Source organism: Palaemon carinicauda, chromosome 11 (assembly GCF_036898095.1).
Source record: "Palaemon carinicauda isolate YSFRI2023 chromosome 11, ASM3689809v2, whole genome shotgun sequence".
Taxonomy (NCBI): Eukaryota; Metazoa; Arthropoda; class Malacostraca; order Decapoda; family Palaemonidae; genus Palaemon; species Palaemon carinicauda.
The window spans coordinates 3425978-3443386 of NC_090735.1; the positions used below are offsets into that span (position 1 = coordinate 3425978).

General features: G+C 31.7%; 2 protein-coding genes across 2 annotated transcripts in view; one reads left to right on the plus strand and one right to left on the minus strand.

Annotated features, from left to right (window-relative positions):
- LOC137649881 (probable glutamate receptor) overlaps positions 1-15572 on the plus strand; it is a 17777-nt gene extending 2205 nt beyond the window's left edge. The window contains exons 3-11 of the mRNA XM_068382821.1: positions 951-1041; positions 2158-2316; positions 5081-5172; positions 5356-5459; positions 6160-6374; positions 7159-7323; positions 8720-8826; positions 10272-10432; positions 15312-15572. Coding sequence (XP_068238922.1) covers positions 951-1041; positions 2158-2316; positions 5081-5172; positions 5356-5459; positions 6160-6374; positions 7159-7323; positions 8720-8826; positions 10272-10432; positions 15312-15445 — 1228 coding nt within the window. The 3' untranslated portion in view covers positions 15446-15572. The remainder of the gene's footprint in view (positions 1-950; positions 1042-2157; positions 2317-5080; positions 5173-5355; positions 5460-6159; positions 6375-7158; positions 7324-8719; positions 8827-10271; positions 10433-15311) is intronic.
- The window catches only part of LOC137649882 (glutamate receptor 2-like), a 48039-nt gene continuing 46114 nt past the window's right edge, over positions 15485-17409 (minus strand). The window contains exon 10 of the mRNA XM_068382822.1: positions 15485-15540. Coding sequence (XP_068238923.1) covers positions 15485-15540 — 56 coding nt within the window. The remainder of the gene's footprint in view (positions 15541-17409) is intronic.

Below are 17409 nucleotides of genomic sequence, written 5' to 3' on the forward strand. Positions count from 1 at the left end.
ATGTTTTTCTTGAATTTTCACAATAGATTCTCGAGGATAGGCCTACATAATTAGGTGTCCTAATAATTGCCTTCCTGTTTTTCTAGAATTTTCACAATAGATACTAGAGGATAGGCCTAAATATTTAGATGTCCTAATAATTGCCTTCCTTTTTTTATTGAATTTTCACAATAGATTCTCGAGGATAAGCCTACATACTTAGGTGTCCAAATAATTTCCTTCGTGTTTTGTTGAATTTTCACAATAGATACTAGAGATTGGGCCTAAATATTTAGATGTCCTAATAATTGCCTTCCTGTATTTCTTGAATTTTCTCAATAGATTCTCGAGGATAGGCCTACATATTTAGGTGTCCTAATAATTGCCTTCCTGCTTTTCTTGAATTTTCTCAATAGATTCTCGAGGATAGGCCTACATATTTAGGTGTCCTAATAATTGCCTTCCTGCTTTTCTTGAATTTTCTCAATAGATTCTCGAGGATAGGCCTACATATTTAGGTGTCCTAATAATTGCCTTCCTGCTTTTCTTGAATTTTCACAATAGATACTAGAGGATAGGCCTACATATTTAGGTGTCCTAATAATTGCCTTCCTGCTTTTCTTGAATTTTCACAATAGATACTAGAGGATAGGCCTACATATTTAGGTGTCCTAATAAATTCCTTCGTTCAGGTTCAGGTTCCGGGGCGAGGCACAGTCTTTACAACGGCTCCTCCAAAGTTTATCTTCTTGTACTATTTTGTCTTTTCTTCCACATCAGGTTTAATACTTCTTTTTTCTTTTCTATATTTGTTTCACTAAATAAAAATAATCCTACTATCTTCTTTAAGTCTTCGGCGTATGGTTGTTGTAGCTCAATTACTTCATTCCTTTCTTTTCTATATTCCAGGCAAGACAACAAAAAATGTATCAAATCTTCCTCCTCATTTTCGTGTTTATCTCTTCCTACAGTTATAAATTCCTTGTGCCCAAGGACAAGGCCGCTGGAGCTCTTCTGCCAAACGGCACGTGGACAGGAGCTATGCAATTGCTTCAGGAAAAGGTAAATTTCTCCCTATAAATTCATCTACTCTCTCTCTCTCTCTCTCTCTCTCTCTCTCTCTCTCTCTCTCTCTCTCTCTCTCTCTCTCTCTCTCTCTCTCTCTCTCTCTCAAAATTAAACTACATAAATATAGTTCATTGACCTTTCGAGATTATTTAAATTAATCTCTCAAGTTTAAACTGCGCTGTTATAGTTCAATGACCCTTCAAGATTATCTAAATTCTCTCTCTCTCTCTCTCTCTCTCTCTCTCTCTCTCTCTCTCTCTCTCTCTCTCTCTCTTGGTTTAAAATACTCTTGTTCACTATTTCTGAATTCAGTGTCCATTATTAAATAGTAATGACTTCACAAAGTTCCAGTTGATAAAGTTATTTTTCCTTTGCCTACACATACACCGAATATTCTGCCCTATTCTTTACACATTCTCCTCTGTCCTCACACACCTGACAACACTGAGATTACCAAACAATTCTTCGCTCAAGGGGTTAATTACTGCAACGTAAACGTTCAGTAGCTACTTTCCTCTTGGTAAGGGTAGAAGAGACTCATTAGCTATGGTCAGCAGCTCTTCTAGGAGAAGAACACTCCAACACCAAACCATTGTTCTCTAGTCTTGGGTAATGACATAGCCTCTGTATCATGGTCTTCCACTGTCTTGGGGTGGAGTTCTCTTGCTTGAGAGTACTCCCGAGCACATTATACGATCTTATTTCTCTTCCTCTTTTTTTTTTTTTTGTGATGTTTTTATAGTTTACATATGAAATGCTTATTTCAATGGTGTTACTGTTCTCAAAATATTTTATTTTAATTCTTTATTACTTCTCCTGTAGTTTATTTATTTCCCTTCCCAACGGGGCTATTTTCCTTGTTGAAGCTCTTGGGCTTATAGCATCCTGATTTTCCAACTAGGGCTGTAGCTTGGTTAATAATAATAATAATAATAATAATAATAATAATAATAATAATAACAAAATAATAATAACAAAAACAAATCTAGGCCTCACACAAAAGAAAACGGCGTTTCAAATATGGTCGCATCATGCTATAGGCCTATCATAATTTACCCGGCTTAGTGCCTGAATCTTAAGGTCAACCTTTTTCATTTCCTTATAACGCAGAAAATCGACTTCATGGGAATGGGCATGGGAGTCAATGCAGACAGGGCTTTAGCTGCAGACGTCTCAGAATATCTGTTCATGGACGAGTGGACGGCCGCCTACAAACGACCAGAGCTGGAGTCGGACATAGCTGGATTTGTGAAGCCCTACAAGGCAGAGGTGAGAGATTATAGAGTTTATTATGAGTCGCACTCATAATAATAATAATAATAATAATAATAATAATAATAATAATAATAATAATAATAATAATAAAATAGCATGCAAAAGAAGAGGTCACACTTTACGTTCAGCCGCGAAGTGAAGAGCTTGTAGAAGTTTACAGTGAACTTAGTGAAGCCGATCAACTGGCTCTTCGGAGGGCCAGTGGGAGAGGCCTTCATCTTCTTGTTCTTGGCAATAAACTTCACCCTCTCTATCCCTACTGACACCATGCACTGCTGCAAACACTTTCCTACAAACTTTGCAGGCTACACCACAATGCATCACACTGAACACTGTTTTCACTGAGCGTTGGCTTTTCTCCTCTGTATACTTTTCTTAAAAGACTCCTCACTAATACAGCCACAAATATATGCATTTTGCTTATTAAGATCACCAAGGGCCCGATATGCATCAAGAATATATTCTATTTATCAATAGTTACGTTAAAATAGCCATACTTATACTGGGGCTCAATTTTCTTCAAGACCTGCATTTTAAATTTGTAATCATAATTTACATAACCATAAATTTGTATTTTTCTTTGCCATCAATATTACGTTTACTTTCTGGGCACGGTTTGGGGTCTCATTAGCCTTAACTCTATCACTATTATTATGATCATATTATTGCTAGCTAAGTTACAACTCTAGTTGGAAAAAACATAATAATATAAGCCCAAGGGCTCCAACAGGGAAAATAGGCCAAATGCAGAGAGGAAACAGAATAGAGTGTCTGACTGTCTCTTCAATCAAGAGGCCATGGCACTTCCCAAGACTGGAAAATGTGTAAAGAATAGGCCAAACTGTTTGGTGTATGTGTAGGAGATCAATGGGTGACTGGTGGTGGCTGGTGACATGGTCACAAGACAATCTATATACTAGAGCTGTCAATTTCGGTGTTCTTGTTCACAACACTAGCTGATGTGTTATCACTTGCCTCAGTAATTTCACTATCATCCATATGCGACTCAGAATTTGAACCTGAAGAATATACATACCTACATATCATGTGTTGTTTCTTAGCACTTACAGCATACGCTGTTTTACGATAAAAAATCCAATATTTATACTACTGCCACTCGATGTGGTGAGTTGAAGATCACCAGCACACTCACTATTTTTGCTCAATACCGTCTCCGGTATTAACAATTCCTGAAATAGCCAATAGACTTAAAAACACACGAGACGTTTGAGAGCCGATCAAAATTGACGCACAAATGTAAACAAAACACTCGAGCCATGGCTGCCAACCGATTTCGATAGCTAGCATTAAATTTTTCGGCAAAATATTGTTTTCAGAATTTCTATCAGTGAAGTATTCTTCTTTTATGTTAAAATATAAGTATATGGTTAATTTAAAAATATAAAATACTTATTATGAGGTTCTAAATGAAAAGAATACTAACACTTCTTCCATTTCTCGTATTTTACACTCGTGCCATTTGAAAGAGGAGAAATAGTGCTATCCAGACTTACTCTTGCAGTAAACATTTTATTTAATTGCTCAAGAAATGTACAATTTCTTTTCATCATCTTCACATAGATGCAAAATACTGTTGTCATTCTTCAAAGATGATTCTTGCATTGCATCATTGATACTGCAGAGAAAGACGAAACGAGATCTCACGCCATAGATATTTTAAGTAAAATAGAGGAGTAAGATTTCATTGTAATATTATATTTGTAGAGCTATTTGCTGGAAGAATTTCACAAGAATAGTCAATCACTGCAATACCCCAACGTTAGTCTAGATGGATGAAGGAAATTGCATGATTCACTTTGGGAGTTTGTAAAAGGTGTACCAGGGATCTTTTCGATTATTTTGAAGAAGAGGCAAAAGGAAAATGTGCCTAATGTTTATTACAAGAAAAGCAGTTCCAGAAAAAAAACATAAAATATAATGCTTTAGAGAACTTAGATCCGAGAGATAAGTTCAGAGTCAAAGCATTTGTAAATGCTGGATGCATTTGGGCAAATCTGGCACAGAAGATATCAGTAGGCCTAAACAAATTTCATCAAAATTAGATGCTACAGAAGAGATTCGTGAAGGAGTTAGTACTCTATGCCAAACATATCCAAAAGATAAGCAGCTCTTATGAGAGAAGGACACTCCAAAATCAAACCATTGTTCTCTAGTCTTAGGTAGTGCCATAACCTCTGTACCATAGTCTTAGAGCTACCTTCACAGAAAAAAGTAAAAGAGTACTTTAACCCAATAGTTACCTTCAGAGAAAAAATTAAGAGTACTTTATCCCTATAGTTACCTTCAGAGAAAAAAAATAGAGTATTTTATCCTTATAATTGCCTTCAGGGAAAAAACAAAAGAATATTTTATCCTTTGATTACCTTCAAAGAAAAAATAAAAGTAAATCATCCTTAGTGTTACCTTCAGAAAAAAAATAAAAGAGTACTTTATCCTGCCAATTCGTGCCATGGCGTGAACGTCGCGTGAACGTCGCGTGAACGATGCGTGAACTGGAGTGAACTGGTCGTGAACAGTGCGGGAAAAACACCAGTGCGTGCCAAAAAGTGGCACGCACTGGCACGCATCAATGCGTGCCAGTGCGTGGCAAAAATGCGCGCAAGTGTCAGGTAGGCTTTAGAGTTACCTTTAGAGGAAAAATAAAAAGAAAACATCCAGGCTCGAAATTTTTAACAGACACACATGAACATTTGACGTACAAATATACATGAAATACATTTAGTCCTAATCTTTGCAGGCTTGGGTTGGTGTGTTCCTGGCCTTGGTCACTGTCATAATAACTCTGTTCGTCGTGAGAATCATCAGTGACAAGACACATCGCGAGGAAGGGTATCAACTCTCATTTGATTACTTTTCTTCATTCTTGTTTCAAATATTCATTTAAGCCTTAAGCCAATAATAATAATAATAACAATAATAATAATAATAATAATAATAATAATAATAATAATAAATTTCCTTCTCTTTTAAAATTACCAATGACCAACACCATCATCTTCCTCTATGCTTCAGAGAGGAGGACTTGCTCGAAGCCAGTGAAGATTATGGCGGTGGAAAATCCTCTTCTCCCTTTTACGACGCGGTGATGTGGTCAGTCGGGAGCCTTCTTTCGCAATGTAAGTCTTTAAATCTTATTCATATCTGTTTCTATTTGTTACTATGATGTTCTTGGACAAATCCTCTTTGATTTTTTTTCAGGACACGTAGCTTATCTCAACCAAGAGACCATACTGATACCAAAAATTAATCCAATTGCCTTTGAATCGACGGAACTTCAAAAGTTCAAACTTGCAGCGCATGTTTTAATGTTGAATAGGCTGACGAAAGTCTCTTTTCATAGTTTATATATGAAAGATCTGTTTTAATGTTGTTACTGTTCTTAAATTATTTCATTTCAATGGGCCATTACATCTCATATAGGTTATTTATTACCTTATATCCTTTCCTCACTGGGCTATTTTCCATATTGGAACCCTTGGGCCTATCGCACCCTGCTTTTCCAGCTAGGGTTATAGCTTACCTAATAATAATAATAATAATAATAATAATAATAATAATAATAATACAGCATTTACTAAATCTAAAGCTATATCATTAACGCAAAGTACCTGAGTTAAAAACGAAAACTTAACCTGGTTAGAGCCCTTGGACTTATAGCATCCTGCTTTTCCAACTAGGGTTATAGCTTATCTAGTGATGATAATAATAATAATAATAATAATAATAATAATACAGCATCTAACTAAACCTAAAGTTATATCATTATGGCAAAGTACCTGACTTGAAAACTGACACTAACAGATCTCCCTTTGCCAGCAATCTCCAAGTCTCCGAAGGGTGAAGCGGTGAGACTCATCATCGGGCTGTGGCTGTTGATTACTCTGATCCTAGGGACTGTTTACCGTTCTAACCTGAAGGCGATGCTCATCCTGCCCAAGATCCAGCTTCCATTTAACAGTCTGGAGCAGGTGGTTCAATCTGGCCTTCCCGTCTGGACGCCAACGGATGCCATGTTGCACGAGACAGCAATGGTGAGTGTAAAGAACTGGGGCTAGGCCTATATCATGTGTGATGGGGTTAAACTGAGTGATTTACCTATGTCATGTGTGATGGGGTTAAACAGAGCGATTTACTGGGGCTAGGCCTATGTCATGTGTGATGGGGTTAAACTGAGTGATTTACCTATGCCATGTGTGATGGGGTTAAACTGAGTGATTTACCTATGTCATGTGTGATGGGGTTAAACTGAGTGATTTACTGGGGCTAGGCCTATGTCATATGTGATGGGGTTAAACGGAGGGATTTACTGGGACTAGGCCTATATCAGGTGTGATGGAGTTAAACGGAGGGATTTACTGGGGCTAGGCCTATGTCATGCGTGATGGGGTTAAACGGAGTGATTTACTGGGCCTAGGCCTATGTCATATGTGATGGGATCAAACGGAGTGATTTAATATGGATGATATTGAATGGAAGAATGATGATACTAAGATAACTTTAAGTTTATAGATTATTTATTTCAAACGTGTATTGAAAATAATATACACCCTCTGGAGAACACTGAATGAAAGGATAACAATAAAACTGCTTTGAGTTTATAGATTATATTTTTCAAATGAGTATTGAAGATAATTACGACACTCCGGAGAATATTGAATGAAAGGAACACAATACCAAAACTGCTTTGAGTTTTTAGATTATGCTTCAAATGAGTATTGAAAATAATGTACGAACCTCTGGAAGATATTGAATGAAAGGATGACAATAATAAAACAGCTTTGAGGTTTTTAATAATATTTTCTTTTGAATTAACAGAAGTCTCCGAGCAACACTACCCTGGGACGTATCAGGAAGCAGTTCATTTGTGTCGATGCTCCAACGAACGAAGCTTTTGCTATTGATGGAATGAACAAAGGGAAATTTGTCTTGACTGCGCCCAAGTCAGCTGTGGCGCAGGTTTTCCATAGTACTTTTTCTATGGTAATTTTCCTTTATTATTATTATTATTATTATTATTATTATTATTATTATTATTATTATTATTATTAGCTAAGCTACAACCCTAGTTGGAGAAGAAAGATGCTATAAGTCAAGGGGAACCAACAGGGAAAAATAGCCTAGTGAGGAAAGCAACCAAAGGAATATATGTACAAGAGAATCAATTAACAATTAAAATAAAACATTTCAAGAACAGTAACAACAGTAAAATAGATCTTTCATATATAAGCTATAAAAACTTCAAAAAACAAAAACAAGAGGAAGAGAAATAAGACAGAACAGTGTGCCCGAATTTACCCTCAAGCAAGAGAACTCTACCCCAAGACAGTGGAAGACCATGGTACAGAAGCTATTGCACTACCCAACACTAGAAAACAATGGTTTGAATTTTGATCTTCCTGGCCAAAATTTTAATCGTAGAGTAATGAAACTTGCAGGGATTAACTGTTATGTAAAAAGCTGATAATAATCAAATTTTGGAAGGTCAAGGTCAAAGGTCAAGGTCACGGTCAAGCAAAATGTCCAAATGACATCGTTGTCACAAAGACTTCGAACTTGGTTCATATTTCAGTGCACATGTTAAGGTTCAAGGCCAAGGTCAAGGTCGAGCATATGGTCGAGAAATAACCTGCCGTAGCGGAGGTCTGTGTTCAACTGAGCGCCCCTCTAGTGTATTCATGTATTTGTCATTGTTTTTGTCTGTCTGTCTGTAGACGGAATTACGTCAAAACTACTCGATGGATTTTGACGAAATTTTCACCACAGATAGATCTTAGGCCTTGGACGACCTCATTCAATTTTGGAGACGATCCGGATCCGGATCCGGATCCGGATTCTATATCCGGTTTCTATATCCGGATATGTATTTCTCGCCATTTTAAAAATAACGTCAAAACAAATGGAAGGATTTTGGCGAAATTTCCACCACAGATAGATTAGGCCATAGGCGACTCCATTAACCTTTGACGGAGGTCAGGAATCTCTAATTTCTCTTTTTATAGTTTATATATGAAAGACTTATTTTGATGTTACTGTTCTTAGCAAATTCTACTCAAATCTTTTTAATACTTTTCATATAGTTTATTTATTACCTTATTTCCCTTCCTCACTGGGCTGTTTTTCCCTGTTGGATCCATAGGGCTTATAGCATCCTGCTTTTCCAACTAGGGTTGTAGCTCAGCTATTAATGATAATAATAATAATAATAATAATAATAATAATAATAATAATAATAATAATAGTTACGCTTGGGATATGTATCGAAATCTAGATAATGTTTTTTGAAGGGATCTGTCAGTATTCTTCAGGGCATACTGCATACTCGTGAAAAACCTCAATATGTTAATTTTTCAGTGTTTTTTATCCTTTTTTTTTTCAGACTGGACGTTGCGTGAGTTTTGCAGTGGCGGAGAGCTACTTCAAAACCTCCATTCTGTGCATTCTTCTTCCTAAAGGGTCGCCATGGAAGGCTAAGCTTGACCCAATGTAAGTCCCCAAGTCTTGGAGGTACTTTAGTGTTGGGTAGTAGGTAGTAAGTAGTAGGTTGACCAGGGCCCCAGTCACTCGTTGAGATACTACCACTAAAGAGTTATGGGGTCCTTTGACTGGATAGACAGTACTACATTGGAGCCTTTTCTCTGGTTACGGTTCACTTTCCCTTTCCGTACACATACATCGAATAGTTTGGCCTATTCTTTGCACATTCTCCTCTGTCCTCATACACCTGACAACACTGAGATTACCAAACAATTCTTCTTCTCCCAATGGGTTAACTACTGCACTGTAATTGTTCAGTGGCTAATTTTCTCTTGGTAATGTTAGAAGAGACTCTTTAGCTATGGTAAGCAACTCTTCTAGGAGATGGACACTTCAAAATCAAACCATTATTCTCTATCTTGGGTAGTGGTCTTCCACTGCCTCGGGGTAGAATTTTCTTGATGGGGGTACACTCACCCTAACTGTTTTATCTTAGTTCTCTTCCTCTTATTTTTTTATACCTTATATATGAAAGATCTAGTTTAGTGTTGTTACTCTTCTTAAGATATTTTATTTTAATTGTTCATTACTTCTATTGTAGTTAAATTATTCCCTTGGTTCATTTCCTCCCTGGGCTATTTTTCCTTGTTGTTATGATAATAATAATAATAATAATAATAATAATAATAATAATAATAATAATAATAATAACTGCGCTGATCATATGTATAAATGGTCAGTCTCTAGGGCATTGTCCTGCTATCCAGGCCATTGTACCTATTCCTTGCCTCTGCCATTCATGATTGGCCTTTAAGCCTTTAAACCATCCGTAATGTATATTCATGAAAAATGAAGAGAAGTTGACTCTTCAAATATTCAATAAACATTTTTTTATTGTTTTTGTTGTGTTTATATGTTTACTGACATCAATGAAAAAGACATTCAGTCTATTCCTTTTCCCGCCAAAATTGGATTGGCCTGAGTCTATTTGTAAATATCTTGTATGCAAATATGTTTTGGTCCAATAAACATCATTATTATTATCATTATTATTATTATTATTATAATTATTATTATTATTGCAGTTATTATTATTATTATTATTATTATTATTATTATTACTATCATTATTATTATTATTATCATTATTATTATTCATAATCATATTATTATTATTATTATTATTATTATTATTATTATTATTATTCATAATCATATTTATATTATTATTATTATTATTATTATTATTATTATTATCATTATTATTGTTATTATTTTTATTATAATTTTTATTATTATTATTATTATTATTATTATTATTATTATTATTATTACTACTACTACTACTACTATTATTATTATTATTATTATTATTATTATTATTATTATTATTATTATTATTATTATTATTATTATTATTATTATCATTATTATTATAATTATCATCATCATAGAATTGTCCGCTTGCGAGAGGCAGGCATCTTGAAACGCGCCTACTTGAAGGGCGTCCAGAATTCCACCGAGTGCCTGAAGCCGATCAGCTCCAAGAGCAACACCAGCTTGCGCCCTTTGGACCTCGGCGACTTCTACGGCGTCTTCAGCGTGTTTGGCGCAGGTAAAATGGGTCTTCATGGTATTATAGTCCATTTCTTTTATCGAGGCAGATTTGCACCGACTCGCAGCGGTGCCCTTTTAGCTCGGAAAAGTTTCCTGGTCGCTGATTGGTTAGAATTATCTCGTCCAACCAATCAGCGATCAGGAAACTTTTCCGAGCTTAAAGGGCACCGCTGCGAGTCGGTGCAAATCGGCATCGCTAAAAGAAATTGACTATAGGTGTTATTATGTTTATTATATGCATCTTGTGTCTCATTTAATATGTACTTTCATACGTTATTTCACATATATGTCAGCAGATTAATTCCTGTAGTTTCAGTAATATGATGTGGTAACATTGATCCAGTGTTGGCAACGCTTATCTATTGTTCCTATGATATCTAAATTTAATTAATTTTCTCCGTCTGTTGAACAGAAATTATCTATTGTTCCTATGATATCTAAATTTAATTAATTTTCTCCGTCTGTTGAACAGAAATTATCTATTGTTCCTATAGATCATAATCTAAATTTAATTAATTTTCTCTGTCTGTTGAACAGAAATTATCTATTGTTCCTATAGATCATAATCTAAATTTAATTAATTTTCTCCGTCTGTTGAACAGAAATTATCTTTTGTTCCTATAGATCATAATCTAAATTTAATTAATTTTCTCCGTCTGTTGAACAGAAATTATCTATTGTTCCTATGATATCTAAATTTAATTAATTTTCTCCGTCTGTTGAACAGAAATTATCGATTGTTCCTATAGATCATAATCTAAATTTAATTAATTTTCTCCGTCTGTTGAACAGAAATTATCTTTTGTTCCTATAGATCATAATCTGAATTTAATTAATTTTCTCCGTCTGTTGAACAGAAATTATCTTTTGTTCCTATGATATCTAAATTTGATTAATTTTCTCCGTCTGTTGAACAGAAATTATCTATTGTTCCTATAGATCATAATCTAAATTTAATTAATTTTCTCCGTCTGTTGAACAGAAATTATCGATTGTTCCTATAGATCATAATCTAAATTTAATTAATTTTCTCCGTCTGTTGAACAGAAATTATCTTTTGTTCCTATGATATCTAAATTTGATTAATTTTCTCCGTCTGTTGAACAGAAATTATCTATTGTTCCTATAGATCATAATCTAAATTTAATTAATTTTCTCCGTCTGTTGAACAGAAATTATCTATTGTTCCTATAGATCATAATCTAAATTTAATTAATTTTCTCCGTCTGTTGAACAGAAATTATCGATTGTTCCTATAGATCATAATCTAAATTTAATTAATTTTCTCCGTCTGTTGAACAGAAATTATCTATTGTTCCTATGATATCTAAATTTGATTAATTTTCTCCGTCTGTTGAACAGAAATTATCTATTGTTCCTATAGATCATAATCTAAATTTAATTAATTTTCTCCGTCTGTTGAACAGAAATTATCTTTTGTTCCTATAGATCATAATCTAAATTTAATTAATTTTCTCCGTCTGTTGAACAGAAATTATCTATTGTTCCTATGATATCTAAATTTAATTAATTTTCTCCGTCTGTTGAACAGAAATTATCTATTGTTCCTATAGATCACAATCTGAATTTAATTAATTTTCTCCGTCTGTTGAACAGAAATTATCTATTGTTCCTATAGATCGTAATCTAAATTTAATTAATTTTCTCCGTCTGTTGAACAGAAATTCTTAAACTATAAATTTCAAAACAAATCTTAAAAGGAATTTAAAGAGAAGATTTTTTTAAAGAGATTCTAATATATGATAATTCTCAAATATTTTTTTAAAGAGATTTTGATATATGATAATCCTTAAAGATTTTTTTTAAAGAGATTTTAATATATGATAATTCTCAAAGATTTTTTTAAAAGAGATTTTAATATATGATAATTTTCAAAGATTTTTTAAAAGAGATTTTAATATATGATAATTCTCAAAGATTTTTTTAAAAGAGATTTTAATATATGATAATTTTCAAAGATTTTTTTAAAAGAGATTTTAATATATAATAATTTTCAAAGATTTTTTTAAAGAGATTTTAATACATGATAATTCTCAAAGATTTTTTTAAAGAGATTCTAATATATGATAATCCTTAAAGATTTTTTAAAAGAGATTTTAATATATGATAATTCTCAAAGATTTTTTTAAAAGAGATTTTAATATATAATAATTTTCAAAGATTTTTTTAAAGAGATTTTAATACATGATAATTCTCAAAGATTTTTTTAAAGAGATTCTAATATATGATAATCCTTAAAGATTTTTTTAAAAGAGATTTTAATATATGATAATTCTCAAAGATTTTTTTAAAAGAGATTTTAATATATGATAATTTTCAAAGATTTTTTTAAAAGAGATTTTAATATATGATAATTCTCAAAGATTTTTTTAAAAGAGATTTTAATATATGATAATTCTCAAAGATTTTTTTAAAAGAGATTTTAATATATGATAATTTTCAAAGATTTTTTTAAAAGAGATTTTAATATATGATAATTCTCAAAGATTTTTTTAAAAGAGATTTTAATATATGATAATTCTCAAAGATTTTTTTAAAGAGATTCTAATATATGATAATTCTCAAATATTTTTTTAAAGAGATTTTGATATATGATAATCCTTAAAGATTTTTTTTAAAGAGATTTTAATATATGATAATTCTCAAAGATTTTTTTAAAGAGATTTTAATATATGATAATTCTCAAAGATTGTTTTAAAAGAGATTTTAATATATGATAATTTTCAAAGATTTTTTTTAAAAGAGATTTTAATATATGATAATTCTCATATTTATTGATGGTTTAGTAAACCTAATTGTTGTCTACTTTCTAAACTACGAGAAATTATCTTCTTTCTATGTTCTACTATTTACTTCATGAGAAAATGTCGCCAAGAATGATTAATTTCGTATTTTTTTTAGCTGAAGACAATTGATAACTAAGTTTTGTATAATGAAATAAAAAGCTATTTAGAAAGAAATCTTACAAATATAGAGATGAATATTTGCTGAAGTTTAATTAAAAACTCTGAGAAATATAGAAGGGAATATTTACTGAAATTTGATTAAAAAAAAATCTTACAAATATAGTGGTGAATATTTGCTGAAGTTTAATTTGAAAAATCTTACAAATATAGAGATGAATATTTGCTGAAGTTTATTAAAAATCTTACAGATATAGAGGTAAATATTTACTGAAGTTTGATAAAAAAAAGTCTTACAAATATAGAGGTGAATATTTGCTGAATTTTGATTAAAAAATCTTACAAATATAGAAGGGAATATTTACTGAAATTTGATTTTAAAAAATCTTACAAATATAGTGGTGAATATTTGCTGAATTTACTTTAAAAAATCTTACAAATATAGAGATGAATATTTACTGAAGTTTGATGAAAAAAAAATCATTACAAATATAGAGGTGAATATTTGCTGAATTTTGATTAAAAATCTTACAAATATAGAGGTGAATATTTGCTGAATTTTGATTAAAAATCTTACAAATATAGAGATGAATATTTGCTGAAGTTTATTAAAAATCTTACAAATATAGAGATGAATATTTCCTGAAGTTTAATTTGAAAAATCTTACAAATATAGAGGTGAATATTTGCTGAAATTTGATTAAAAATCTTACAAATATAGACGTATATATTTGCTGCAGGTTGATTTAAAAAATCTTACAAATATAGAAGTGAATATTTGCTGAAATTTGATTAAATAATCTTACGAAGGTGAATGTTTCCCGAAGTTTGATTAATAAATCTTACAGATATTAAGGTGGATATTTTCTGAAATTTGATTAAAAATCTTACAAATATGGAGGTTAATATTTACTGACATTTTATTAAAAAATCTTACAGATATAGAGGTGAATATTTGCTGAAATTTTATTTAAAAATCTTACAAATATAGAGGTGAATATTTGCTGAAATTTTAATAAAAAATCTTACAAATATAGAGGTGAATATTTGCTGAAATTTTATTAAAAAATCTTACAAATATAGAGGTGAATATTTGCTGAAATTTTATTTAAAAATCTTACAAATATAGAGGTGAATATTTGCTGAAATTTTATTTAAAAATCTTACAAATATAGAGGTGAATATTTGCTGAAATTTTATTTAAAAATCTTACAAATATAGAGGTGAATATTTGCTGAAATTTTATTTAAAAATCTTACAAATATAGAGGTGAATATTTGCTGAAATTTTATTAAAAAAATCTTACAAATATAGAGGTGAATATTTGCTGAAATTTTATTTAAAAATCTTACAAATATAGAGGTGAATATTTGCTGAAATTTTATTTAAAAATCTTACAAATATAGAGGTGAATATTTGCTGAAATTTTATTTAAAAATCTTACAAATATAGAGGTGAATATTTGCTGAAATTTTATTTAAAAATCTTACAAATATAGAGGTGAATATTTGCTGAAATTTTATTAAAAAATCTTACAAATATAGAGGTGAATATTTGCTGAAATTTTATTTAAAAATCTTACAAATATAGAGGTGAATATTTGCTGAAATTTTATTAAAAAATCTTACAAATATAGAGGTGAATATTTGCTGAAATTTTATTTAAAAATCTTACAAATATAGAGGTGAATATTTGCTGAAATTTTATTAAAATTTTTTACAAATATAGAGGTGAATATTTGCTGAAATTTTATTAAAAAATCTTACAAATATAGAGGTGAATATTTACTGAAGTCAGATTAAAAATCTTACAAAGGTGAATGTTTCCCGAAGTTTGATTAATAAATCTTACAGATATAGAGGTGGATATTTTCTGAAATTTGATTAAAAAATCTTAAAAGTATAGACGTAAATATTCGTTGAAGTAAATCAAATTATCGATTTTCCTTCACAGGAATATTAGCAGTCCTGATGTCCTTTGTAGCAGAATTACTCTTGGGCTCCCAAGAGAAGAAAGAAGCCGAGGCTGCTAAGCTCCAGAGGATTCCTGGAACCCACAGACAGGCCAAGGGAATATCATATGACTAAAAGATAAAGAAAATATTACCAGAAATCTAAGTTAATTGGCTATACCTCCACTTGGACTTCTTGCACAGCTTCCACAACGTTTTTACAACGCTCTCCTTATGGATATATTCACGGAATTAGCTCTCGAAAAAAATGTGTTATATTATTATTATTATTATTATTATTATTATTATTATTATTATTATTATTATTATTATTATTATTATTATTACCTAAGCTATAACCATAGTTGAAAAAGCAGAACGCTCTAAGCCCAAGGGCTTCAATAGGGAAAACAGCCCAGTGAAGGAAGGTATTATTATTATTATTATTATTATTATTATTATTATTATTATGGAACTGATTAGATCATTTCAAATTTTCTGTACGTGGAATAAAAACAATGAGGATGATAAAAAAAAAGAATACACATTTCTTAAAGCAAGACAAAATACAAGATAGATATAATACAAATCGACACGCGATAAAGATGAAAGATGGTACCAGAACATGTTTTCTGTAGTTGTATTGATATAAAAAAAAGGAGTTGTATTAATATAAAAAAAGGATACTTGATAATAGTTTTAAAGCCAATTCTGCAAAGGAAGTTTATATAAATGAGTCAGACATAAGCCACATAGAAAAGTTTTCTGTTTTGGTTACTACCCAGTTCTGCATTTTATTGAAAGTTCTTCGACAACAGATGGTTAAGTAAGAATCAATACTTTTTTTCAGATGGTTAACTAAGATGCAATACTTCTTTCAGACAGTTAACTAAGAAGCAATACTTCTTTCAGACGGTTAACTAAGACGCAATACTTCTTTCAGACTGTTGATTAAGAAGCAATACTTCTTTCAGACGGTTAATTAAGAAGCAATACTTCTTTCAGACAGTTAACTAAGACGCAATACTTCTTTCAGACTGTTGATTAAGAAGCAATACTTCTTTCAGACGGTTAATTAAGAAGCAATACTTCTTTCAGATGGTTGATTAAGAAGCAATACTTCTTTCAGGCGGTTAACTAAGAAGCAATACTTCTTCCAGACGGTTAAGTAAGAAGCAATACTTCTTTCAGACGGTTAAGTAAGAAGCAATACCTCTTTCAGACGGTTAACTAAGAAGCGATACTTCTTTCAGACGGTTAATTAAGAAGCAATACTTCTTTCAGATGGTTGATTAAGAAGAAATACTTCTTTCAGATGGTTAACTAAGAAGCAATACTTCTTCCAGACGGTTAAGTAAGAAGCAATACTTCTTTCAGACGGTTAAGTAAGAAGCAATACCTCTTTCAGACGGTTAACTAAGAAGCGATACTTCTTTCAGACGGTTAAGTAAGAAGCAATACTTCTTTCAGACGGTTAAGTAAGAAGCGATACTTCTTTCAGACGGTTAAGTAAGAAGCCATACTTCTTTCAGACGGTTAAGTAAGAAGCAATACTTCTTTCAGACGGTTAAGTAAGAAGCAATACTTCTTTCAGACGGTTAAGTAAGAATCAATACTTTTTCCAGATAGTTAAGTAAGAATCAATACTTTTTTCAGATAGTTAAGTAAGAAACAATACTTCTTTCAGATGATCAATTTACGAGGTTTAGCGAAAATCATGTATGAATAATGATGTCTCTGCTACAATTTATAGTTTATTTAGGAAACAGGTTAAACATGTCCACAATAAAAAGATCATAATAAACTGTTTATTCTTTTCATACTTACTGTATATATAACAGAATATGTATCCCAGGCGAGAATGATCATGAATGGGAGGTAAATCAGTTGTTGTTTGCGGATGATACTGTACTGGTAGCAGACACAGAAGAGAAGCTTGGCCGACTAGTGACAGAATTTGGAAGGGTGTGTGAGAGAAGGAAGTTGAGAGTTGATGTGGGTAAGAGTAAGGTTATGAGATGTACGAGAAGGGAAGGTGGTGCAAGGTTGAATGTCATGTTGAATGGAGAGTTACTTGAGGAGGTGGATCAGTTTAAGTAC